The following is a 27,404-nucleotide window of genomic DNA, read 5'->3' as shown; positions in this document are numbered from 1 at the left end:
TCTTCAGGCCCTTGACACACCAGAAGGTGGGTGGGGGTCACCTAGATTGTCCCACTAGAATTTTGTGTGTGTGTGTACTGGGTTTGAACTCAGGGCCTACACTTTGAGCCACTCCACCAGCCCTTTTGTGTGATGGGTTTTTTCAAGATAGATAGGGTCTCATGAACTATTTACTTGGGCTGTCTTTGAACCATGATCCTCCTGATGTCTGCCTCCTGAGTAGCTAGGATTACAGGTGTGAGCCACCAGCACCCGGCTCCACTAGAATTTCTCAAGGCAGGATAGTCCTGGCCACTTCCCTGCTGTGCCCTGGTAGTGTCCCTCTTCCCTAGGCCAGTGCCAGCTTGCCTGGAGGAACAGTGAGGCAAATCCTGCATTTGGGGCTCCTTCTACAAAACTTCCTCCTACCAAAGAAAGGGCTACTGGTTCATTTTCTTTTGGGATCACATGCTCGCTTGGTGTCACTGCTCCTCTCAAGCAGGGCAGAACGGCTCCACTTGCCCTACAAGAGACCTTACCTGTGATACTATGAGCTTAAACATCCATGCTAAGAATCACATACAACTGCAGATAACTGGAGAAAAACCAGCAGACACACGGCTTGTTTTCTACTGAAACTTATTATTTGCCATTAAGAACTGCAAACTATACTACCAAGAATGAGCAACATCTCCAGCAAGCCTTTCTCAAGCCTCGAGTGCGCCCTCTGGTGGTGGTGCTCCATCCGCCCACCCTTGGTACCAACAGCAGGAGCCTCAGAGATGGGCTACTGGATTCAGGAAGCACAGCCCCAAAGAAGTGGAAGTTGTCCCCGCTTTCCCTGCTGTGCCAGCTCCCCTGTAGCTAAGGGAGATGATGTGGGAAAGAGGAAGAAGAATGAGAGGAAATAAATTATGTCAACAGCTGGGGGGCTGGGGTGTCCCCTGCTACCTTGGGCCATTTGGAGCCACCAGGGCTCTGGCTGAGACATGTCACCTGGTGAGCAGCTCCAGCCCTGCCCACCTGCAGATCCCAAGGGAAAGGCATTCAGGACAACTCCTGCAGCAGCCACCAAACTGTCCCCTCCTGCTCAAACCCCCTTCCTAGGATACACGGCAGACCAGAGAGGCAAGGCCTGAGGACCCAGGAAGGCAGAGTTAAAAGGTGGCAGCTGGGAAATGAGTGCTGAACAGTCTGGACACTTTACCGCTGATGCCCAGTGCCTGGCTGCCCTGCCCCAATGTCTACCATGCACCACAAAGCGGTAGTGTTTCCACCCTCTGGGTCCCAAGTCACTGGACACCTCAGCGCCCCAGGAGGGCAAAGAACATGGTGGAAGGCTCGTGGGCGGTAGCATGTTCCCTCCACCAGGGGGCAGCACCACCGGCAGAGAAGCTCTGTGCCCTTCCCCCCACCCCAGCCCCAGTCCTGGGGCAGCTGGCTTGCAAGCAAATAGCAGCAGGCAGAAGTCTCACAATGCAGCAGACCCTTAGAAAGTGCACCCTGAGGGGACCCGAGGACTACGGGTGTCCGCTGCCCTGCAGCTTGGGCATCTGCGCCTGCTCGTGACGCGAATACATCTTTGGATTTCCCAAGTGCCCTACTCCTCAAGTGTTTCCTTTCCCCAAAGCAGGGAGAAACCTTGCTGTTAATTCTTTCCACCAGCTCTCCCACTGAGGTAGCCCTTGCTTGATAAATCACACCCGGCAGAGGGGACCCAGCCTGAGCAGCAGGCAGCCGTGATGTGACCACTGCTCCACGTATGCCAGCCTGCAGGTCTTCCGAGATGAGACTCCAACCTGGGAAGTGCCCCAGAAATTCATGTCTTTGTTCACAACTTCAAACAGGGCTTTAATTCCAAACAAACCACAGACCCGGGTGCCCAGGAGAAAGCAGGACCAAAGCCGAAGTGCTGACGCAGGGCTGGCAGTGTCAAGCAGAGAACTCTGGGCGCTCCCAACAGCTGCACTGAGCTTTCTGCTGGGCGGTTCCTCAGGTGGATGGGCCCTGATGCACGTTCTGGGCTGGGCAGTCTGAGTCCAAGCGGTAAGGCCTCCACTGCAGTGCAGTCCTCAGTCCTCAAGCAAGTGGGCGGCCTCTGGATGAAGGTGGCCCAGCACACAGCACTCGGCAGGGGCAGGCTGGATGGATGGAATGCGGTGGCACCGAGCTCCCGAGGCAGGGCTAGGTTCTCAAAGCGCCCCAGCAAGGGCCATGGAGGCCTTCCCCCAGCGTCGGGATTTTCAGAGGGACAAGATTTCAAAATCTTCATCCTCTGAGTCAAAGAATCTTTCCAGTCGCTCTACGTCAGAAGAATCTGGAAGGAACAAGATAAAACCTTATCAGACATACCTCGTGCTTTGGGGTGTAGGGCAAGGAGGTGCTCAAAGAGATGGCCAGACCTGTTTGGGTCTGTGGCCCCACACCCAGCTAAGGCGCTGGCCTCCCCCTGACTGGGGCAGCTGAACAGGGTAGGAGGCGGGTCCAGACCATGAGCAGGTAACCAGGCCCCGTGGCAGCTGAGGGATGGGGAGCTGCTTGAGAAGAAAAGAAACTCACTCGCCTGCACACAGAAAGTGAGGGGCCAGTTACCAGCTGTCCCAGTCAAGGGTCTAACAGGTCTGATTGGCCTTTCTCCAGTGTCCCCTAAGGCCAGTTCCGCAGCCCCACTGGCTGTAGTCCAAGGGTCAGCACTACCCATGGCCAGTAGCTTCCATGCTGGCCTGCATCATCACAGAGCCTATCGAGTCCTGTCCTCAACAGAGCCTGGGGCACCTGTGGGAGCATGCCCCACCCCACAGCACCTAAGCAGTATGGAAGGAGGACGTGGCACGTTTTGCTGCTGCCTAGCTCAGGGTGTGTGGGGTGGGGGGAGGGGGATGCTCCATAGCTGTGCCTGGCCTCAGACTCAGACCACAAACTACTTGCACCTGGGACATTCAAACCTTAATAGTCAAAAGCAAGAGACCATGACCTGGGAGCACAAGGTGACACAGACCACGTGCACCAAGACAAGAGATCAGGTGGGGTCCCCCACCTTATTCAGTCCAGTGACCTCAGCACTCACCTAGGGACAAGTTCAGGACATCAGGGCAGGCCAGGTGAGAAGGCTGCTGCTCCACCAGTTCAAACATGGGCAGGGCACCTCCAAGCAGTGACAGCTATCAGTGAAAACACAGCTGTCAGATGTACACCAATGGTCACTACAGCCCCCCGAGGTCACCACAGCCAAGAAGGACCAGCTGGCCACAGCCATGGGGTAAACACTATTGTTATCCCATTTCACATAACACTAAAGGCTACAGCAGAACCCAACATGGTGCCCCACTGGCGCTTCTATGCCATCAGTCATGTCTAAACAGGAGGCTGAGGGAGGAGGGCAGCAGGCACTTGGCAGAGTGGCAGCCTTCAAGAAACAGCTCCCCACCACCTCATACCAACGAGATGGATAAGGGGGCTCAAAACCCTAAAGCTAACGTGCAATGTCCATCCCCAAGAAGGGTAATCATCCCACAAAGCCAGAAGCAACTGCCCTGGAATGCACATGGGATAACCTGCTCTATTCAGCCTGCCCAGCTATAAGGCAGGAACAAAACTCCCCAGGTGACCTCACAGTGATCAGGGTCCCAGGCCAGGCTATGCCTTCACCCCTGCTTGCCCTACTGCCGGTGTCCCCAGGAATTTCAGCTTGACTCTGGACAGCAGTTACATACCTTCTTGACTTGCTGGCACCAGTCGTTAAAGTCATCCTCAGTCTTACAGAAAAACCCCTAAAATGAAAATGACCGTAAGGACAGTGACCATGCCTGTAGTGACCTGAAGGCTGGGGTCTCCGTTCCTGCTGCCAGGATGCAGCAGTGGCCACCACCCCCAGCAACCCCAAATGCACTTAGACCCCAAATCCAGCTGTCTTCTGCACGGCTCTCTGCATCCAGGGCATTACTCAACTCTCTCCCTCGGCCTTGATTTACCCATAAGATGTGTTTTGTACATTTTTTTGAAGCTTCACTGTATTTTCTGGGAATGAGGCAGGTTGTGAGAATTCAAAAAGACATAGTGGAGAGAGCCTCTTCTCTCTCTGACGTGACAGAGGAAGTGGATGCCAGATTTGGTCTCAACCCAGGATCTCCCTAGAAGCTCAGCAACAAAAGCTACCAAGAGTTGTTCTGAAGACACCACAACTGTACCACTCAGAAAGTGGGCCTGATAGTAAGAAACACTGGACACTATTTTTTTTTTTTTGCAGAACTAGGGTTTGAACTCAGGGCCTCATGGTGCTCTACCACTTGAGCCACTCTGCCAGCCTACCCATGCTTTGGTAGATGCATGGAAACTTCACTTGGAAACGAAAAACTAGTGTCACTTGCTGCACTGCTTCTCTCCCCATGGTGGGAACGGGGAAGTTATTCCACTGTCTGTTCCTCTTGGCCCCAGTTCCCAAAAGCTCACACTTGCCAGGCATGGTAGTTCAAACTTGTACTCCTGTTCAGGAGGCAGAGACTGGGAAGATCATGGATCAAGGTCAACCCAAGCAAAAACTCCTTGAGACCCCATCTCAACCAATAAAAAAAGCTGGGTGTGGTGGTCCCAGCTCTGCGGGACCACTGTCCAGGACAACCCAGGCATGAAGTGAGACCCTATCCCTATCTCAAAAATAACCAAAGCTGAAAGGTCTGGGGGCATTGCTCAAGTGGTAGAGCGCCTGCCTAGCAAGCATGAGGTCCTGAGTTCAACCCGAGTACTGCAAACAAACAAACAAACCAAACAAAAACAAAACAAACAAAAAAGACAGAAAGCTCAGCCTGCAGCTTTAAGCCCAGTACTCTGTACCTTCTGGTCTCCATGTGTCCACCCACTTCTGCCACAGTGGCTGCTGTCTAGTTAGACCTTAGTGTGAGTACTGATCACTACGACCTACTGGGATGCATTCGCTTTAGCAGATGTACTTAATTTTAGTTAGAGGAGGAATTCACAAGTAGGTTGTGAGCCACAGAGCTCCAGCCTACCTTTCTCATTCTCATCTCTGTCCTTGGAATCTGACAGGCACTTGTGGCAGAGTGTGCCCTGGGTTCTGTCTACAACTTTCTCATTTGGAACCAGACTTGCCCAGTTCTCCATCAATGCAGGAGAGTCCATGCTGCGGAGCCCGTGACAAGAGGTGAGGACCTTGGAGGACAGCACTGTTTTTATGGTTTTGTTTTGGCCTCCTTCCCCAAATACATTTTGAGAGTAGGCAGGTTTGCATAATTCAAATACCAAAAATTTCAAGTACAGAATCCAAAAGGGAGACTAGGAAGCTTATTCTAAGGAGCCATTTCCCAGATATACTAAGTAAAAAACAACAGAATGAAGGAGCAGTGCAGACACGTGAGTCTAGCAGGCTGCCATTCACTGTGCTTAAAGAGTGGGGGAACCCCAGTACCACACCCCCCCAAAAAAAGTAAGGAAACATGCCCTGTACTCTCACCTATGCACACACTGTTACCCACCATGGCAGATGGTATCTGAGAAAGATATGAGGGCTGGAAGACACTGTTAGCTCTTTCATGGCCTTAGGATTCTAAATCATTGTGAGGGCAACACTGGAAATGTTGGAAGAACTACAAAAATCTGAAGGTTTTACTTTTTGTGATCAAAAAAGTGACTCAGAACAGCTGCCTAGGAGCTCATGCAGTCAGGACGTACCACAGCAATGGATGGGTCAAGCTCCCCGATGCCCATCCTGCAGGGAGGGTGCTGGCAGTGGAAGCTCTCATCAGGGAAGAAGCAGCTGTCAGTCAGCTCCACTGCTGGCTGCGTTGTGTGGGGGTCCAGATAGATGAGCTCCTCACCTAAGCAAGACAGTGGAGAAGTCAGAAGGCACCTGGCCTGACCAGCACACATGGGGGCCACAGCCAGACCCACCACACCAAAGCCAGATTAACTGGACATGTCATATTGAGATATGGCAGGCAGGTAACAGGGTGGGAAGCAGAATGTCAAGGAAAGGGAATGCACAGGAAGCCGTATGAGTCAGTCAGTGTATGGGCGCTAGGAAGCAGGGCCCCTCACAGGAGCCCTCAGTGCATGACACCATGGTGGGTCATGTAGAGTTAGGAGAGGTAGCAGCACTGCTCCTCAGGAAACCCTTAAGTCCACACCTACAGGCAGACAGAGCATCACTAGGACCCCAACTCACCCATGTAGCCAATGAAGTAGTGGGCGCTGTTGGGCTTCCCTCCAATAACGCCCAGGGACTGAGGCATCATGAAACAGTGCTGCAGGAGAGAGGAAGAGGGGAGGCCACTGAGCACCTTGGCCCTGCTGATGGCATGCCAGGAGGGTGCCCCCAGACAGGAACAGACACCACAATGTGGCATGCAGGCAGGAGTCCCTCCAATCAGCAGGCATGCCATAGAAGTAACACAGATAAAAAGACATCCCTTGAGCTCCAAGTTTTGGTGCAACCACAGTGCACCACACAGGTTCAAAGCTGTGTTTGCGATGCCTCAGGAAAGGAGAGTAAGGGGCCAGAGAGCAGCCTGCACAGAGCAGGCAGGCGCAAATGGGACGGGGAGGTAGCAGATGTAGATGTAGGAAGCATGGCAGGATGTGATCTGACCAGATGGGGCAGTAGAAATGGAAATACAGGCAAGTCATAGGCAATGAGAGGTAGGTGAGAAGCAAGTAGACAAAGGAGCTGACACCGGGACCACACCAGGGGTGGCCAGACCTCAAGGGTGGGCAAGAGAGCTGAAGGGAGGAGATTGAGACTAAGACAAGATTTGTTTTCCTTGACAAGTGAAGAATTTTAACAAGAGGCAGCATTTTCTGTTCCATATGGTGAGGATCTCAAGTGTGACTCCCTGATCTGAAATCTGAGTTAAACGAAGCTTCCAAGGAGGGTTTTGCCTTTTGTTTCTGGGATGCAGGTGGGGGGACGATCAAAGTGGCAGGTGGATGGAGTTCTTGAGGGATGTCAGCCGCCATCAGTCACCCTCAGACCCTTCCTGCAGACCCCTTCCTCATGGGTCTACCCACCCTCCAGAGGGGCCTGAGGGCAGCAGGGGAGGGTGCCTGGGGCCCAACAGAGACCTGGGAAACTCGACAACTGGTACTGAGGGCCCCTTATGAAGTTCCCAATGTTAAAATTCTGCACATCTCTGTAAGATTAAGGCCTTTCCTGCTTCTCTTGATTCTTGGCAGAATGGTTGCTGACGCTCTTCCCCAGAGCCACTGACCTCATGCTGAAGGTGACTGAGGACTGACTGGAGGGAAGGGCTCAGGGCAAGAGCCGCTTTCAAGACCCACCTTCAGCGTCTCCACGTAGGCCTCATTGATGTCTGTGAGCCCCAGGCGCAGGGGGATGAGAAGTACCAAGGGTCTCCAGGGTGATGACCTGTGGGTGACCTCAGCTCCAACAGGGAACCCGTTACAGTGACGTTCAGCATCTGCAGGAAATGCGGTGGCCCCTGCGCAGGGAAGGCTGGCCCGGCACAACCTTCCTGAAGGGGAAGATGGCTTTGCATGGGCCACACGTTCCCCAAGGAACAAGCAAATCAGCATTGTGTAGATGAAAAGATATAAAATAGCCAACTGCTATTTTTCAAACTTGAAAAACAGAAAAAATTCCCACAATTCTGCTACTCAGACAGAAACATATTCTGTGCATGCTCAAGTAAAAAACTATTTGAAACAAAGCACATACACAATAATAGTGCAAGAAAAACTCATGCACTTTAGAGAAAAAATAAAAAGTAAGTATCCACGTGGCCACCAGCCTGACCAAAGACACTTACCCAGATCCCTCCTCATCAAGAAGGGAATCAAGCAACAACTTTCCTCTTCCTTCTCTTCTGCTATATAAATGCATCAAGTACACCCTCAACAAATGCACAAACTATGGGTCTGGTGTGGGGAGGAGATTCCAGCAGCAACACCATCCCTTGCTCCCAGCAGGCAGGGCTGATCCGGAGCACACAGGAGGAGCTGGGAGTATCTCACTAATGCCAGAAATAGGCCCCACTCAACACACAAACACAACATGTTCAAAGACTGGGTTAGCCCAAAAGGGTATCTCAGGCCAAATGCAGGACACTATAATTATCACTGCTGATACTCACAATGTCCATGAATCTATAATCCAAGGATGCTGAAAAAAGGAGGGGAAGCCAGGCGCTGGTGGTACACACCTATAATCCTAGCTACTCTCCCCCAGGTTACTCATTAATTGCAAGGAAAAAGGTACCATTAAAACAGAGATAACTTTCTCCCAGATGATCCAGCATAGCATTACTGACAATGGAACACACTGACTTATGGACTGACAGATGACTGAGGACACACACAAAGTGGTTTGCTTAGCCAAAATGTTTACCCCCCAAATCTAATCCTGAGGAAACAGACAAATCCAGTGTGGAGAACAGGACATTAACTGAACTGGATTCTTCAAAAATATCAATGTTATGGAAGATCAAACAGAGAACTTTCCAAGTTAAAGGAGACTGAAAGTGCTTATTCACTGAACTTTTTTTTTTTTTTGAACTCAGGACCTCAGGCTTGCTAGGCAAGTACTTTACCCCTTCCTTGAGTCACCCTGCTGGCCTTTTTCTCTGTTGGGTATTTTTAAGATCGGGCCCTACTTTCATTTTTGCCCTGGCTGGCTTCGAACCTTAATCCTCCTGATCTGCATTCCAGGTATGAGCCACCAGTGCCAGGCTTCACTGAACTTTTTTGTAGAACTGAAATTTCTCAAAATGGAGAGGAAAAAAAGGACTTAAAAGGGAAGGAGATTTAACTTTCTTTTGTCTCTAGCTGTTTAACTTTTTTTTGGCGGTACTGGGGTTTGAACTCAGGGCTTTGCACTTGCAAGGTAGGTGTTCTATCGCTTGAGCCACGCGTCCAGCCCCCAACTCTCTAAGTTCTAAACACATTATTGTTGCTAAGAATCAGTTTAGAATTTATTAGTTCTACCCTTTTCTCTAAAAAAAAAAAAAACAACCACATTCTGCCATCAGAACATAGGGTTGAGCCAGGCACCAGTGGCTCACACTGTAATCCTAGCTACTTGGGAGGCTGAGATCAGGAGGACTGCAGTTCAAGGCCAGCCTGAGCACAGTTTGTGCAATTCCACCTTCAAAATAACCACAGCAAAGTAGATTGGAGGTGTGGCTCAAGCAGCTGAGTACATGCTTTGCAAGCGTGAACCTGAGTTCAAACCCCAGTGCTGGCTGGGTCTGGTGGCACTCACCTGCTATCTTAGCTACTCAGGAGGCAGAGATCAAGAAGACTGCAGTTTGAAGCCAGCCCTGGCATATAGTTCGTGAGACCCTATTTCGAAAATACCCAACACAAAAAAGGACTAGCAGTGTGGCTCAAGTTGTAGAGCACTTGCCTAGCAAGCATGAGGCCCTGAGTTCAAACCTAGAACCACCAAAAACAAAAAACAAAATCTCAGTACTACCAAACACACACACACACACACACACACACACACACACACACACACACACAGAGTTTGATGTGTCTCTACAAAACGCTGTGTTGTTTGGTCCTCTGTGTCTACTCTGCAGATCTGATGTTGTAAATTCTCTATTTACTGAGGACTGCTCCTTGCTGACTTTAGGCAAAGCTCCAGTGTGATGGTGCTCTCCTTGGTGACAAGGCCTTTACCTCTCGCACAGACCTCCTCTGCCTGAGGAAGAGACCAGGCACAGATCCTGTTACTCTGCACTCTTGGGAACTCCACTGGTGTGTGGCCACTGACATTCCAAATGCCCTATTTAGAAGAAGGGTTCACTGGCCACTGGAACCACTCTGTAATCCCTAGGGCTCCTTTTACTTTTTTTTTTTTTCTTCCTTCAGTACTGAGGTTTGAACTCAGGGTCTCACATTTGCTAGGCACACTACCACTTGAGCACATGTGCAACCCACTCTTTCCTTTACTTGTAGAATTTCTATTTCTTTTATTGAGATGATTAGGCAATTAATATTCCTATCTGCACCTCATGACACTAGGCATTTTTCTCAGAGTTCTGAGTACTCTCTGGAAACCATTTCTTTTTTTTTTTGGTCCACCAAACTTAGGGCTTTGCACTTTTGCACTTGCAAAGCCCTGAGTTTGAGCCACACCTCCAATCCATTTTGCTCTGGCTGTTTTGGAAATGGGGTCTTGCAAACTATTTGCACAGGCTGGCCTCAAACCATGATCCTCGAAATCAGCTAAGGTTCCAAGTGTGAGCCCCCAGTGCCCAACAAGTCTGGGAACCTCTGTGAGGCAGGAAGAAATCCTGGGACCAATCTGGGTCACCTTTCTTCAAAGCTTAGCATTACTATGTTATTTGGATGCTTATAGAAGTTTCTACTTTTGCAATTTGGAAATAGCAGGAACATGTATGTTTAAGTAGTTTTGATTTTTTAAAAATGGGGTCTTTAGCTCTAAAGACAACTCTTAGCAACTTAGTGGAACTTTCTTATATTCCTTTGGAAATTTCCACTGCACACATTCAGCTTAAACCACCTCTTTTGTTGAACCACCACTCTCAGGGAGCTTAATTTTTTAATCTTGGTTCTCTCCCCACTCCTCTGCTCCACTGTTCTTGTCTGGTATTTAATTTTCTTTCACTGAGGTCGTTTATACTCACTGCTAACTGGTAACTTTTCTAGCCTGCAATTTCTTCCTGTATCTAGAGGCCTGCCACTGTTTGGTGTGTTTATAAAGGCCTAAATCTTTGAACACTGAAGGCCAGGGACATCTGGGTTGGCCTTTGGCAGTGGGAATGGATGGAAGGACAGGTAGGTGGGAGGGTGGCAGTGACATTCCAAGCAGCAAGGCTTCCCCTTGCCCAGCAACTTAACCTAACCTGAGTGGGACTGCTGCCAGCTCTCACAGAACGAAGGTGGTACTGGCTGGACTTCTGAACATCATCAGTTTTCCCTAATTGACCCTTGCATAGGTAGTTCTGAGATCAGAAGCAAAAACTCCTCCATGGCCAAGGCACTGTCTCTTCAGCTCTTGGCTTGGTGCTGTCTCTATATGCTAGCTACCTTGGGCAACTTTTGTTGGTGGTATAAAACAGCAGCTTGCTACTTGTCTTTACTGATGGCCATCAGAAGTACCCTAGGTTATCCTTCAGCATACTACACCGCGCTCAGGCATGCTAGCCTGCCTTCAGCCTCAGTGTGCTTGGTCAGAACTGGATCTATTTGCCTGGAAGGGGGGAAGGGGTTAAGGGTGGGGCAAGGTGGCCCAAACAATGTATACACACGTGAGTAAATATAAAAACAATAAAATAAAAAAAAATTTAAATAATCTTGCTTTTGTCTCTGTAATGAGTATTACTTTTTCACTGGGCCTGGTCACCATCAAGGAAGCTCCCGTGTCCCTGGGAGCTGTAAAAAGCAAAACTAGGCCTCCCCCAGAATCTGACAAGAACTGGATCGTGGACTCATCAGTCCGGCAGCACTGTCCAGTCAAGCCTGAGGCGACAGGACAGTCCCCTCCCATGGCTTCCAGGACAAGCAGCCTCCCTTGTCCGAAGCGAGGGTTGAGTGTGGCTAGCTAGATCTGAGAAGAGTGAAGGGTGACAAAGTGACTGATTTCCCCAACACTGGGGAAAAAGGAATCAAGGCACAATAGTCTACTATGTCACCAGTTAGGAAGATGGTTATGACGTTTTCGTTGTCAGGAAAAAACACTTATACTATGTAAAGTTTTGTTTTGTTGGGACTGGGGTTTGAAGTCAGATGGAAAGCAGGTGCTATGCCGCTTGAGCCACATCTCCATTTTGCTCTGGTTATGTTGGAGATGGAGTCTCGCTAATTATTTTCCCAGGCTGGCCTCGAACCTCCATCCTCTGGATCTCAGCTTCCCAAGAAGCTAGGCTCATAGGCATGAGCTACCAGAGCCTGGTCCCATGTAAGTTTTTGAAAAGCATGAGAACACTTCCTTCCAGTGTCATAATATTAATATGGGTTCTGAGTGGTAAAATCTGACTTTTTCTTTGTAATTTTCCCAAATTTTACAAAAATTTTGATAAACAGTAAGGGAAAAGGCAGGAGGAAGGAACACCCTCTTCCACTAGGGTCTCAGGTTTATCATCTCTGAGGAACAGAGGCATGAAAAGAAAGCTTGCTCCAGAAGAGCGTTCCCAGCTGTGGAATCAATGCTGCTCCTCGATGGCCAGCACACCAATACAACTGGGCTTGAAGTAGCTTATTTTTTAGTAGCACTAAGGACTGAACTCATGGTCTCATGCTTGCTAGGCAGGTGCTCTACCTACCTGGGCCACTGTACCAGTCCCTGAAGTGGCTTTCTGAGAAAATGTTTTGGGAAAGTGAAGCTGAGTAAAATGTGAGGGTGCACTAAGTAGAGGAGCAATGTTGCTATGGCTGCAATGACGGGATGGAAGCTTCCTCAACCAGGCCAGCTGCTGAAGCTGAGCCATGCTTTCCTTCTAGACTTCAACTCTGGCACGCCTGGGTCCCTTTAGGTTTCTGGGGGCCTTCGTTCCAGAAAGCTGACAGAGTGAAGCACTTCCTTCACGTGATGCCTCTGCTTGAGACAGGGTAGCTCAAAGGCTGTCTGGCATCTCACTGAGGTGCATGAACACACACAAAGGCAGTTAGGCAGGAGCAGAGTGCAAACGAACACAGCATACTTTAGCACACTGCTTACTGGTCTTCTTATGGGTTTTTTGAGACAGTCTTACTTTGTTGCCCTGGCTGGCCCCAAACTCCTAGACTCAAGCGATACTTCTACCTCAACTTCCCTAGTGCTGAGATTATGAGCCTAACACATTATCTGTAATAGACACAAAAATGACAGGGTTAGTAAATAACTCACAACTGGAGGGAACCTAGGCCCTCCTCCCTTAGCCTGGTCTAAACGGTAAGGGAACAAGGTCACCAGGTGTGACCTTGTTCCAACCACAGAGGAGGATAGCGCTGCTCTGAGACTCACAACTCTCCAGCTGAGGCGCCTTAGTGGGCTCAGCAGGGAAAACGTGTCACCCACAATTCCTCCGTCTTGTCAGGTGAAACCCCGAGCCACTTACTGATTTCCTCCATCACCACAGTGTTGTCCATGGCTATGTGAACAGCCAATGAGCTCCACGTGTCGAACACAGCAAGCTTCCTACAGAAAGTGGGAGACACACCCGTGAGCCATCTACAACTCAGGCATTGCACCTTCACAGCAATAATCATGGGCTTCAGTATTATAGCAGCTCCTTGAGCGGAAAGACCAAGTCTCAGCAAGTCAAGGGCACATCCAGCTCTTCAGACAGGAAGCAAGCTGAGAATGGACCCATGTTCCTCCTCACCTGGGGCACTGCAACCTGCCCTTCCTGAGGAGAAAGAGTACACGAGAGCCCCGAGTGTGCGAGTGTGGGGCGCAGGAGGGAGACACAGTGGCAAGACCCAAACATGAACCTGGGCCTTAGACACACAGCTTTTTCCAGCTTGGAGGCAGGTAAGGCCTACCATGTTGAGCAGCCCTCCCCTGCACTGTCACACTCTGAACAGCCACAGAATCGAAGTCCCTACAGGGAGTGGGCCAACACCATGGGCCCTTAAGTGGGGTACAGAGCAAACAGCTGCAAAAGGTGGGACTTCGAGGGGAAGCCACAGTTGGAGACAGATGTCAGAGATGTCAGGCCTCAGCCCAGCAAGGAAGAGGGCCTGGATGCATGAATCCTGGGGCACTGGCCCATAGCCCCTTAGAAATGCTGGGACAGCAGCCATAGGGAAGGGAGAATTGGGCCAAACGAGTCTGAGGGGTTGAGGATGGAGAAGTGGCAAGTCCCTGGAAACTACAAGAAGAGTCATTTTAGAGGAATTCATAGTTCCAGGGTGTCCAAAGGAGCAAACATCCCTCAAAACAAGTAAGGCAAGAGAAAAGGCAGGGGCAGACTAAGTAGAAACTAAGGTGCATGGGGGAGGGGGATGGAGGATGGTAGGGACTCATATGAAGTGAAGTCCAATCCATCCTGAATGCAAGGAGGGCGAGCATTCCCATGTGGGTGTCTTTGACAAACTCAGAGGTGGAAGGCCACAGCACATGTGAAAGAGTACCAGAACCACAGTGGTTCAAGACTTCAGGAACCACCATTATAGCAAGATCCATGTGCCAGACAACAGGGCCATCCAAGAGCCATGCCCTGGGTTAACATTCATTTCATCTGAACATATGAATCCCATTCACAAGACCACTCCACACAATCATCTCAAGGACCGTCCAGAGCACGTATGCAAAGAATCAGAACCCCTTATCTCTGTGGCAATACTCAAGGAGAATGTAAAGGCCAAGGAGAACTTGCACTGCCCTAGAGAAGCGGAAGGGATGGGGCTCAGTACGTACTTGAGCACCTGGGCGACAGTGTTCGGCCCATACCACTGGCCTATAGACTTGCCTTCGCCAACTCCCATTTGCGCTGCAGGAAACAAACCTGGATTAGCAACACACACCCTCTCCTGACACCCAACACCCCTGCTCCACCTCTGATACCTGTGCATCAGGAAACACTTCACAGAAAAGTCTGGACAGGACACCCACCCTCAGGAGGAGAGAGAACCTCTGAGATGGAGCTTGGTTCTCACAGACTTGGCACTAGGCAGTGACCACCACAGGCAGTACAGGGGAAGGGAGGGTCTGGAGTCTGAGCTGGTGCTGGAACACCCACAGAAGCTAAAATGGGTTAGATAGAGGCCAGAGTGACCTAAAGCCTCATCCTCCAATGCCACGAGACCAGAAAAGCTCCCAGGGGAGACCCAGAGACTGTTCTCTACAGAGTCAGGCCTGGCTCACACACGGGCCCCACCTATCTGGTGGATGGAGTAGTAGCTGTCCTTCCGGTCGAGGAAAGCACTGAGGACGCTGAAGTAGCTGTCAGGCTGCCTCTTCCGTTGTGCCCACCTCCAATCTATTGGAAACAAATGCAGGAGATCAGTGTGACCAAACACAAGAAATAAGTCCTCCTTTTACACTATGCTCAAGACTGAGACAGTCTCCAAAACCTTTTTGAACCTTTCCAAAGTTAAAAACCAAATTTGTCAGAATTTCAAATGTGCATATACCAACTCATCAAAACAAATCCAGAAAGCAGAAAACAGTTGAGTGGTTTAAAGATAATGTCTAAAAAATAAGCTTATCAGCATTCTTTAAAATCAGTTTTCTAATCAATGAAAATCAGTGTATCATTACCCAAATTCTACTTTTGCCTGTGATGTGTTCGAAATACCCCTTACCACGGCCCTCGCAAGTACTGTGACTCACCTCGGCCTAAGTGCCGGCACACCAGGGCCTGAGCAAAGATCATCTGTCCACAACGCAGCATGCAGCCCCAGCCTGTGTCTGATGTGGGGCCAGTTCCCCCTGTCGTGGTGGACAAAGAGAGAAGCATGCATGATCAAAGGCCCCAGGAGAGGCCTGGAGGGCAGGAGGTCAGCCCCAGGAGGCAAGGGGTTGGTTCCACACATGGCACTGACCCCCAAGTGTCTGCTACACCTCAGGCAAAGCATAACTGAGGACTCAGTGCCACTCCCCGTGCACCTGCGGGGCAGTGGTGCATCCTAACAACCCCCATCCCTTTCTTTTGGTGGAATTGGGGTTTGAACTCAGGAGTTCATGCTTGCAAAGCAGGCACTCTACTACTTGAGCCACACCTCCAGTCCATTTTGCTCTGGTTATTTTGGAGATGGAGTCTCACAAACTATTTGCCCAGGCTGGCCTCAAATCTTGATCCTCCTGATCTCAGCCTCCCAAGTAGCTAGGATTACAGGCATAAGTTGTTGGCACCTGGCTTCTGATGACCCCTTGAGGTGCCAAAATACATGAACAAGTCAGTCATGAGCAACAGGAACAGCTGACAAGCATGTTAACATACGACTACCCCAGGAATAATCCAGAAAACACAAGGGTAACAGGAAAACCTTTTTCCAACTACTGGAGAGGCAAAGATTCAGAGGCTTCACAACGCTGAGTATGGACTGCGGTCATTTGCTGCCTGTAAGCACCATGCACTGGTCCCCACCACTTCATGTCCACTCACTGGGGCCTAGAAAGACAATATGCACAGCGTGACAGACGTGTGCATGTCAGTGGAATGCCACTGTGCAGCCGTGACGAGGAAGAAGGGCAGGGGTGGAACTGCTTACTGGTGGAGGAGAGGAGAAGCATTAGGCCTGCAGGCCTGGCCTGCCCTCCCACCCTGCACCTGAGGCGGCTCCTCCCACACAGGACAACAAGTCCAGCCACCTGGGCAGCAAAGAGGGCATGTGTGCCATCACCCTCACACTACTTTTTTTTTTTTGTGGTACTGGGATTTGGACTCAGGGCCTTGTGCATGCCAGGCAAGAGCTCCCACACTTTTTTTTTTCTTTTGCGGCACTGAGGTTTGAACTCAGGACCTCATGCTTACTAGGCAGGCGCTCTACCACTTGAGCCACTCCACCAGCCCTTTTTTGTATTGGGTATTTTTTGAGATAGGGTCTCATGAACTATTTGCCCAGGCTGGCTTTGAACCACAATCCTCCTAATCTCTGCCTCCTTGGTAGACAGGATTACAGTGTGAGCCAACAGCAGCCGGCTCTCACACCACTTCTGATACAAGCAAGTCATCTTTGCAGGCACAGAGGTCACATGCCACACTAAGCCTCGAGGTCCATGATGGACTGTGTTGTCCATGAAACCTCACCTCTGTCTCCTCCACAACTAATCAAGTGACCAAAGTGTCTCTCTTGCCCTGGTCTCCTTCCCTGCACTCTGAGAGTGGTCACTATGGACCAGGGCCACACAGAAGCAGGCTCAGAGAAGGTGTGATCGAGGTATCTGTGGAATGAGTCACTATTCCCAAACCACACCTGACAAAACGTTCACCTGTGGAGACGGTGATCTTATTTCTCCACACTTCAGTGTTCTAAAATATCAGGCCAGCAGGCCTGATCACTTTTGAAGAAGGGATGAAAGGCCACCCATGGCAGGAACTGACTCTTGACCTGGCCACTAAGGGAGTGTAAAATGTCAGCCTGATCCCTAATCTTGGGTTGAAAAAGGCAAGACTGATTGTAGAGCACCTTCTAGGAAAGTGTGAGGCCCTGAGTTCAAACACCAGCACCACCAAAAAAAAAAAAAGGCAAGGCTGAGACCTGGTCTCTCTTGACTTTCACCCACGTCCAGGGCACACAATGATGAAGAATCACTTTTTTTTTGCAGAGGAAGGGGGGTTTTGACAACTCAGGGCCTCACGCTTGCTAGGCAGGTGCTCTATCACTTGAGCCACTCTTGACAGTCCTAATAGAATGAACTTTAATGTCACATGAAAACATGTCACTTCACCTTGCCCTTCAATCTGCCCATAGCTAAGGCTGGAATACACTAGAGAAAATGACAGATATAGAGCAATGGCTTCTGAACATTCTAGACTTGACAAGAAACACATTGTACAGAGGGACCCAAGACACACTCAAATACACAAACTAAAGCCTAAGTCTCCAAATCAACATGCTAGCTTACTATTAGACTAACACTCTCCTTCATATTCTGTTCTACTGTACATGTTTACAGTGCTGTCACTATCCACGAGGCTAACTTCAAGCTCCAGTAACAAGCTATGGCTTGCAGGCAGAAAATCACTGCCCATCTATAATCAAGAGCCTAGGTTTGGAGTCCAGCTCTGCCACACTACTGGGTGTGAGACCTCAGGCATTTTATTTACCCACGGTTGGTACAGGGATAAATCGAGGTGTCTGGCACTCTGGAATCAAAACTCTTAAGCATAAGGTTTCTTTTTTCTTTCTTTTTGTTTGTTTTTTGTCATACTGGAGTTTGAACTCATGGTCTTGTGCTTTCCAGGCAGGTATTCTACCACTTGAGCCCAGCTCCAGATCTTTAAGTCTAAGTTTTCCTCCTTCCTGAACCATGCATATGTTGTCCTAGGTTGTAGAAAAGTGCGGTACTTACCAATGGCTGGGAAGTTTCTCCTGTATGTAAACCACAGTCTGGACGCCACATCACACAAGATCTCGTCCTTCTCTAGGGGTTGTTGAAAAGAGGAACACACACACAAAGCCTTCAGTTTGTAAGTCAGATATCATGGGAGAGTCAGCAGACAGCAATCACTATCACAAGATGCTTTCTGCAGAAGCAGAGTGGAGTGGCTCCAGGGAGGCCTGTACCTGTGAAAATGCTGTACTTTCTGCCCAAGATCCAAACAGGCTCTGAAGTCTCAGGGAAATCCTCAAACTCAGCAAACCGGAGAGTGTCGTAGGTCAGAGTGGCTGTGGAAACCAAAGAGACACATCTATCTGACTTTCTTATTGCATAAAATAACACCAAAGAGATCATCCGTAGCATTTCTGGACCTCAAAAAGCACAGGGGTACATTCTTGCAACAATGGCACCCTCTGTGCCTCAGCACTTCCAACAGCCATTGGAAGTGGCTGTGTGAATGCATGTGACAGCCTGTGGGACACCTGCTCCACTAACGGGTAAGACTGGGAATCTGCTGAGCTGTTCGGATCCTAAGCAACGGAGGCAGCGTCTGACAGCTGGCAAGGGCCAGCTCAAGGAGGGCAAAGGTTAAAAAAAAAAGCAAGCACTTGATTGTTTTAGACTTAAAATGTTAAAAACCTAAAGGACAAACGTAAACTGATATCATACCCTTTGTCTCTGCAGACTACAGGCCACAGAAGAGAGAGAATGTAGCATTCACAGACACCCTAAGGCTTGCGAACGTCACCTTGACAGGATATGGAAAGATGCTGTGATGAAGGCAAAACCTCACTGAGCACCCAGGAGACATGGTTCTAGTACCCCCACTCTTGATTAAGAGCAGTTGGCTGCAGAAGGATCAGGTACTATCCCTGGGTAGGAATGGACCCCTCACTTTACAGAGATGGACCCCTCTGTAAAGTGCCCAAAGGAGCTGGTGCTAAGAAGCCTGGAGATCAAAGCCTGGAACTCATATCTTCACTGTGATGCCACTACCAAGAGCCACCACCTACAGCTTTCCAGAGCAGCGCCCCATGTTCTAAAGAAGGGGTGGCCACAGAGCTATGGTGCCCTGTTGTGCAAATGAGATCTGAGCACTATCTTGTCTGCTTCACCTGAGAAATGAAAAAGGCCCAGAGGTGTCCTGTCCATCAAACTGTGCTGAGAAAACCCACATTCTATGTTGTTCTCAAAAAGAAGGCTCTAGTCAGCAGAACACACAGCCCAAAAGCCTGTGCGCGAGACAGCATATTCAGCATATTCAAGGGCAGACGCATCTTCCCAACTGCTCCTCAGGGAACCTTGAACACAAAACCACACCTGCTGCCTCTCAAGTGTCAATTGTGCTCAGCCACTCATACCCTTCACTTGCAACTTTACAGACACTTTTATTTCTTTTCTTTTTCTTGGGACTGAGGTTTGAACTCAGAGCTTCACATTTGCAACACATGTGCTCTACGCTTGAGCCACACCTCCAAGTCCATTTTGCTCTGGATATACATATATATATATATATACATACATGTATACATTTTTTTTTGGCAAGCGGGGGGTCTCTCTAACTATTTGCCCAGGCTGGCCTCAAACTGAAATCTTCCTGATCTCAGCCTTCCAAGTAGCAAGGATTACAAGGATGAGTCACCAGATCTTGGCTATATAGACAGCTTTTGAAAAACACGGACACTACATGAGTTCCTCTTACATCTGAATTTATTTATTGTGATACCGGAGTTTGAACTTGGGACCTTATGCTTGCTAGGCAGGCGTTCTACCATTTGGGGCACATCCCAGTCATATTTTTGGCTTTTTGAGACAGGTCTCACTATGTAGCCCAGGCTGGCATGGAATTCATGATCTCTTGCCTACACCTTGAGAGTGCTGGGATAACAGGTATACACCACACTTGGCTTCAATCTATTTTTTTGGCAATAACTAGCTCCCTATTGTGGTAAGAATGACATGCTCATTTTTCTTTTTTGATGGTGCTGGGGAACATGTTAATTACTTTCCTTTCTTTTAAATGTTTTTTATTAGTATCTAATATTTTTCTTGAGACAGGGTCTTGCTTTTCCCTCTCTCTCTCTATATATATACATATACATACGTACATACATATATACACACACATACATATATATATATGCATGTATATATATGTATCTCCCAGGCTAGCCTGGAACTTGAGATCCTCCTGCCTTCCCAAGTGCTGGGACAGGTGTGCACTACCATGCCCAGCGACATGTTAAAAATATAAAAATCACCTGAGGCCTCATTACACACGAGTCTCTTTAAACCAGATCCACATGTGCAACTTCACGTGAACGGATGGAATCACATCACACCTGTGCTTTCTTCGCATTCGTCCTTTGCTCCACATAGACACCCACTGCCTCCAATTTTTAGTGGTCTCGTATAAATTGATACCGCACCTAACTTAAGGTGCTCCGAAGCATCTGCTAACTTAGCACGGCGTACCTTATGCATTTTCCATATTATGCAGTGTCCTTGGGAACGTGGGAAGCAGGGTGCCAGCTCTGGCCCCCAGCGGCTAGGGTTTAATTCCACCTAGGGCACTTACAGGTTATATGCTTGGGCACCATTTACTCAACTTCTGAGTGTGGACAATCTCTCATCTATAAAATGGGATAACAGCAGAAGAGCTTTGCCACATCTATGAAGCTTTCATGAAAGACTTCCTATGAGGTGCTGGCCAGCAGACAGAAGGGCACCAATGTCAGCTGGTGTCATTAATATCAAGAATGTTACCAAGAACTAGCTCAAGTGGTTACACACCTGCCTAGCAGCGCAAAGCCCTAAGTTCAGACCCCAGTACCGCACCCCCCCACCAAAAAAAGCAAAAAGCGTTGCCTGGTTCAAGTGGTAAAGCCCCTGTCTAGAAAGCATAAGGTCCCGAGTTCAAGACCTAGTACCACTGGGGGCGGGGAGGGAAACAAGCACAACCACAGGGTTGAAGACACACACGTCACTATGCCCAGAAGGCTCAACTGAATGCAGCTGATTTCCAGTAACAGGCTGGGAAATACTGGAAGTATCCCCAGAAGCACAGGGAGGACCGACAAACCTCAGCCACAGAGGGCCGGTCAGCCATGTGTACAAGGGGCACACAGGCCACTATGCCTTTTCCTGGAGTAGGGTAGAGGCTCTCGACCATGACAGTAGGCTCTAGCCTGGACTCTGCTCAGAGACATTGCCAAGCAAGCTGCTCAGTGATAAAATAAAGTCCAACTTATTTCTCCCACTTTCTACCTTATTATTTCTGTACATGATTATAAAAGCTATGTTGGCATGAATTAAAGTTTGTGCCTATCTTTTTAAGAAGCTGAAAAATACCCTAATGTCTTTGCTCTCTAAAGCCAGCACCTCCTATCTTTAGGAATCAATACTTATTTTTTTTTTTTTTTTTTTTTTTTTTTTTTTTTTGTGGTGGTGGTACTGGGGCTTGTACTCACGCTTGCTAGGCAGGTGCTCTATCCCTTGAGCCACTCTGCCAGCCCACTGCTGTTTTTGATTTCTAGGATTTATCCAATATGCAGACACAAATTCAGAAAGTTTATTCTAGACGGAAAAGGATGCAAACAACCCTGTGGAATTTCAATTTGCAACACTGCAGAGCAAATTCATATTGCCGGAACATTCAACCGATGTCAGCTCCTCCCAAGGCATCGGTTTTCACTGGTTTATTATCTGGAAGTCCCAGAGAGCTGAGGGACACTCTGGGTGGCACCTTTGCAGATCACCTCACAGGTAAGGTACCTTTCATTAGGAAAACAATCACAGTCTGGGTCAATGAACACCCATACAGGTAGTATCAGAACTGGGAAACAGAGAAACTTTTGATACCCAGCTTTCTATACGAAAAATATAATAAAAGAAGGTGACAAGTTAAGGGTGGAGGAAAAAAGCTCACTCTGAAAGTAGGGACACAATGCCTGAGCAACTTTGAAGTTGAGGATCTTCACTCTGAAGCAGCAAAATACAAAGCAGCACATTTCTTAGATTTATTAGCAAACTTTATAAGTGAGGACGCCAACTTCAGAGTGAAAACAACAAGAGCTGATCTATTAAGTTCAAATACATCACCAACTCTCCTACTGTAAATTATGGGTTGCAAGCCTCATGAACCATCAGCCAGCTTGGGGATGAAGAAACACAAAGGGGGCGAAACCAGTTTTGTTCCTGTCAGCTACACATGAGTGGCAAAGCAACACCCAGGCCTCCACCAGAATCCTGCCCTCCAATGGAGTGAGTCACACCTGCCCCAGACTAGCTATGGGCCAGCCGAGTATGCTACTTTTTCATTCCTCCCCCAACACTCACTCTCCTCAGGGCGGGACATCTCTTTGTTCTCCAGAGGATAGCATGAGTGTAAGCATCTGTATCACAGCCTTGAAGACATTCCCAGCTACAGAGGTAGGGGTCTGAGGCCACCAGGCATGTGATTCTCATAAGCTGGTAATCTTTCTGTGCCTGAGTTTCCTCACTGCTAATATGGGCACATTTGTGTTTTCCTCACAGGGCTGGGAACAGTGAAACAAGTCAGCATAGGAGAAGAGCTCTGAACCCTACTGGGAGAAAATGCAGTAAGTATGCTTCCAGAGCCAAAACTGGTGCAACAGACAGGACACAGTGTGGAAAGAGATACATTCTGTACTCAAACTGTGTGTAACACTAGTACAATGCAAAGAACTGAACCAAACATGTGAGTTTCTTTTCCAAAACCAACATAAGGAATTTTCTTCAAAAAAGAATCATGGCCGAGTGTAATGAGAGTAGAAGCCATCAATTCCACACTATGGGCAGGTGGGTGGGCTCAAATGTCTTTGACTTTTCACCCTGGAGAATCAGCACCAAGGACCCCAGGGCCCCACAGCAAATCCTACTAGAAAAGTGAATACAGGATCTCATTGCTTTGTCCCTGTGAGCAACTCACTTGTGCTAGAGGACAGGAAAAAGCCACAGGCAGCCCCTCAGGGCAGACCTCACCTCACCTGGGCACATCCACAGGGCTGGCTGAAGAGGAAGCCAGGGTGAGATGCCATTCACTAAGGTACTACCCAGGCAACATAGGCTGAAGCTGAGCCCAGCTCCGTGACCACCATCTTACTTTAAATGGAGGAAGGGGAAAGTTTTCAAAATAACAATTCTAATTCCAACTAAGGTTTGTTTTTGCACAGAGATACCAGACAGCTGGTATTTTAAGCCCAACACCTGTAATCGCACCTGTACTCCTGACTACTGGGAAGGCAGAGATCAGGAGGACTGTGGTTCAAAGGCAGCCCCAGGCAAACAGTTCAAGAGACTCTATCTTGAAAAAAAAATCACAAAAAGGGCTGGTGGAGTGACTCAAGGTGTAGGCCCTGAGTTCAAACTCCATACCAGAAAAAAAAAATCATTTTAATAATACAGTAATTCCATCAGGAAAAAAACACTGAGATTCAGTATTATTAATCTGATAGAAAAATAGGAAATTGTGCTCAATGAATTTACCATCTTTCCATGTTGTACAAATCGCACTGTCATTCAAGCAGAGAGAACCACAAAGACAGGAGATTTATTTTAAAGATTACTGCAGCATGCTGGCGGAGCAGCTCAAGTGGTAGAGTGCCTGCCTCACAAGCGTGAGTACCACCAAAAAAAGAAAAAATAAAAAAATAAAGGTTACTGTAATGCATCTCATTTTTAAAAGTTATTCTCAAACTGGGTGTGGTGATACACAACTGTATTTGCAGCACTTGGGAGGCTAAGGCAGGAGGATTTTGAGTTCTAGTCCAGCCTGGGCTGTAGAGAACCAAAAATTTCCCCCTCAAGCTTATGCTTTAAGCCACGTGCCAGTGGCTCACGCCTATAATCCTAGTTACTTAGGAGGCGGAGATCTGGAGGATCAGGGTTCAAAGCCAGCCCAGGCAAATAGTTTGCAAGTCCCTATTTTGAAAAATCCCTTCACAAAAATGGGCTGGTGGAGTGGCTCAAGGTGCAGGCCCAAATTCAAGCCTCAGTACTGCCAAAAAAAAAAGATTATGCTTTATAAATAAATGCCAGCATAAGGGTTCTCCTATTCCTTTGAACTCTTATGTTTAAGACAACAGCTTGCACGTACAATAAATAAAAACAGTCAAAACTTCAGTTATGTGAAAAAACTAGAAAATACTGCTTTAGTGAACACACTGGACAGAATATCCACATTAAAATCCACTGGACTTTCAGTCATTGACATCTCGTACTAACAGATTGAACTTACACCGTGCACAAACCCTACAAACAAATTCCTGTACAAATTGAGTGTTCCTTTATCCAAAAAGTTTGGGACCAGAAGTATTTCAGACTTTTGAATATCTGCATATATATAAAACGAGGTATCTAGGGAATGGGACCGAAATCTAAGCATGAAACCCATTTTTATTTTATCTATACCCATCCGCACGGCCCGAAGATAACTTTATAAAATACTTTCAGTATGAGTGTGGGGTTGGTTTTTTTTGTGCAGGCAGGCGCTCTCCCACTTGAGCCACTCCACCAGCTCTGTTTTATTTTCTTGAGACAGTCTTGCTACGTAACCAGGTGAACATTCTGCCTCTGCCTCCCAAGTGCCAGGACGCATGCCTGGCACAAAGAGTTTGGTTCAGACTTCCTTTCTCTTTCTCTCTCTGTCTCCTGGAGATGGAATCCGGGCCTGTGCCTGCTATGCCAATGCTCTGCCACTAAGCTACACCCCAGCCTATGACCATTTGCATGGCACTCCCTCACCTGAGCTCAGGTGTACAATTTTCCCAGTCACAGCATCAGGACAGTATTCAAAAAGCTTTGAATTTGGGAGCATTTTGGTTTTTGAATGTTTGGATTCAAATTCTGCTTCCTTACTCCCAACCACGTGCAGTGTGAAGCACTGGACAGTAAGCATCACTCTGGTTCTGTCCACAAGGAGCCACGTGGCTGCTTATTATGCTAGTACCTAAGTGCTCTGAACCAGGAGCATCGCTACAGACAGTGCTGGGGACAGGCTGGGTAGGGAACACAACCAAACTCTGTCTGCCTGCCACTCCCCACACCAGCAGCCCCCAGCTCCCTCCCTGGTTCTCCTGTTCCTGCCCACACCTTATATAGCTTCCTGTACATCTTCAGCACCTGCCTATTCCCTTAGCTATAAGCCCATGGACCCAAAGACCTTTGAAATCGCTACTTGGACATCTGACTGCCACCTCACATTGGGCACACACAAAACCAGTCTTGACAGTTCTCCACAAAGCAGGCCCTCCCCATCTGAATTTCTTAGCTCAGTCAGTCAATCCTGGTGCCATCATTCACTCTTTCCTCTCTACCTATCCTTCTCCCAGCTTCCAACCTGTAAAGAAATCCTGTTGTCTCGCCTTCACAACACATCCTGAAGCCAATCTCTTGTCTCTACCTCTTATTCGAACAGTCTCCTTGCTTCTGCCCCTCTGCAGCACATTCTCAACAGGAAGCCAGAAACAGCCTGTTAAACCTAAGTGCAATAATGTTAGTCCTCCTCTGAACATCTTCCAAAGGGTCATAATCCTATTCACAAGAGATGCCCAGGTCCTCAGGGAGAGCTAGGAAGGCCTGGAGATGGGTCCCTGAACTAGGACACACCCACCTCCATGATGCTCCTATACCAGCCCACTTGCCCTTCCTCCTGCAGTCTTCGGGTCTTGATCAGAATGTAACCCTCGAAGTGAGGCCTTTCCTGGCCATCCTGGCTACAGTCCAGCATCTACTGCATGCCCTACATCACTCTCATACACAACACCCTTTGCTGCACATGCCTCCTCTCCTAGGGGCCTGTCAGCTGCTTTCCACTTCTCACCCCTCACCCTGTGTTTTCTGTACTTCTCTAGTCCCAGGGTCTAAAACAATGCCTGGCACATACCTGGTACTCAATTATGAATGTAGTTTATGGAATGCAGGACCGTAAGAATAACCAGAAACTGTATCACACCTAGTGGAGGAAGACAGACTGTTCAAGGACCCCAAGGGCCAGGGGAGGGTCAGCATGTCCCTCGTGCTCGCACATCATATGCGTCATCAGCACAGACACCTGCTGCACATGCAAACATCTTTTCTACTTTGATCCCGAGTAGCAGCTTTCGGTGTGGTAGTAAGGTATCTTCGTGTGACTACACAGTTGTATCACTAACATGAGTTTCTCATTTAAAGGTAACAGTCTGACGTTAAACCGTTTTCCACCTTAACTGTGTCTTTCATATAAACAACCTTACATGTTCAAACAGTAACACCTAAAAAGGAAGTGGGTAAGTAAACAGTTCGAATCCTTCCTCCACTCCATGCCCCCAGCAAACCGTAGGCCAGTGTCCGACACTCATTCTAAAAAAACAAGCTTCACCATCTACACATCTGGTCAGCCTGCTCCTCGGGGCGTGGGGGTGTCCTGCTTCCTCCACCGCCTAACCCTGAAGGGACGAAGGTCACAAAGCCAGTGGAGTGGACAATGACTGCACGTTACTTCCAAGAGCTAAGAAGCGCGTGGCGCAGCTGCAGGGGAAGAAAGCAGCACAAGCAATGCCCTTCAGGACGGCAGGCAGAGCAGATGACAGTCTTCCTCCCCTAAAAACGTAAAAACTACAGCTGTGGGGGACTGAAAGACAGCCGGCCTCGGGACAGACTTGCGTCTCCAAAACACCATGCACACAAAAGCAAGGTGTTCTGCCTGACCGGGGTCAGTAACACCGTCCCCAAGCACATCATCAGGACCCCAGGGGGATCTGCGATCGCAGAAGCGGCAGCTCGGAACATCTACAGGTTATGGAGTCTAAAACAAAGGCGAGGCGCGCAGGTGGACGGGGGAGCATCAGCTCCAACTTCACCCCAGCTGAGCGTCCACTCTCCACTCGGCAGGGCGAGGCCCGGCCCGGCCCGCAGCCTGGGCGCTCCCTGCAGGCCCGAGGGGCGCTGGCGGCCCCAGCGAGGCAGCGGCCGGGCGTGACCAGGGCCGAGCGCGGCAGGGAGCGGAGGAAAGGCGCGGCCCGCCCGGGGCCCCCCGCGCCCGCCCGCCCTCCGCCCGCCCTCCGCCCCGCGGACTCCGAGCGATCGGCCGGGCCGGGGAGAGGAGCGCGGCCGCGAGAGGCCAGGCACCCGCCCTCCTCACCTGCGTCCATCTTTCCCGTCCGGCTGCCGACTGACCGCGGCGTCGCTCCGAAGGGCCGCTGCGCGACGCGGCGACGGGAAGCCGCGGGGTCCAAGCGCCGCGCGGCGGAAGCGCCGAGGGCGCTGCCATCTCGGCGTACGGCGGCACGGCGGCCGGGGCGGAGACAGGCACGCGGCGGGGCTCGAGGTCGCGGCTCGCTGCGTTCCTGACGGGACGCAGCCGCCAGCCGTGGCACCGCCCCCCGCAGAGGACCCGGGGGCCGCGGCGGCTCGGCCGCTTCACCCGGGCTGGCGCGGCCATCTTGCCGTACGGACG

At 49.3% G+C, this 27,404-nt stretch overlaps 1 protein-coding gene and 1 non-coding gene across 3 annotated transcripts; both read right to left on the bottom strand.

Annotated features, from left to right (window-relative positions):
- Positions 1 to 149: 149 nt before the first annotated feature.
- Atg4b (autophagy related 4B cysteine peptidase) lies at positions 150 to 27,248 on the bottom strand. Of its 2 annotated transcripts, XM_020157710.2 has the most exons (13): positions 27,090 to 27,248; positions 18,133 to 18,234; positions 17,918 to 17,989; positions 15,233 to 15,331; positions 14,778 to 14,879; positions 14,318 to 14,390; positions 13,014 to 13,093; positions 7,270 to 7,463; positions 6,158 to 6,236; positions 5,665 to 5,810; positions 3,693 to 3,749; positions 3,047 to 3,140; positions 150 to 2,296 (listed from the first exon to the last, which is right to left on the bottom strand). In XM_020157710.2, exons 1-13 carry the CDS (start codon positions 27,097 to 27,099, stop codon positions 2,223 to 2,225), a joined length of 1,182 nt encoding a protein of 393 aa, XP_020013299.2. In that variant the 5' UTR covers positions 27,100 to 27,248; the 3' UTR covers positions 150 to 2,222. The 2 variants fall into 2 exon arrangements, with proteins under 2 accessions (XP_020013299.2, XP_073928384.1); XM_074072283.1 differs by lacking the exons at positions 17,918 to 17,989; positions 18,133 to 18,234; positions 27,090 to 27,248 and adding an exon at positions 15,889 to 16,013.
- Trnat-agu (transfer RNA threonine (anticodon AGU)) lies at positions 16,338 to 16,410 on the bottom strand. Its single transcript has one exon. It is a non-coding gene; the product is annotated as a tRNA-Thr (tRNA).
- Positions 27,249 to 27,404: the final 156 nt, after the last annotated feature.

The sequence above is a fragment of the Castor canadensis genome, chromosome 4, assembly GCF_047511655.1.
Source record: "Castor canadensis chromosome 4, mCasCan1.hap1v2, whole genome shotgun sequence".
In the NCBI taxonomy this organism is placed as follows: Eukaryota; Metazoa; Chordata; class Mammalia; order Rodentia; family Castoridae; genus Castor; species Castor canadensis.
Note: the sequence above shows the minus strand (reverse complement) of the source record. Positions and strands in the feature narration are given on the sequence as shown.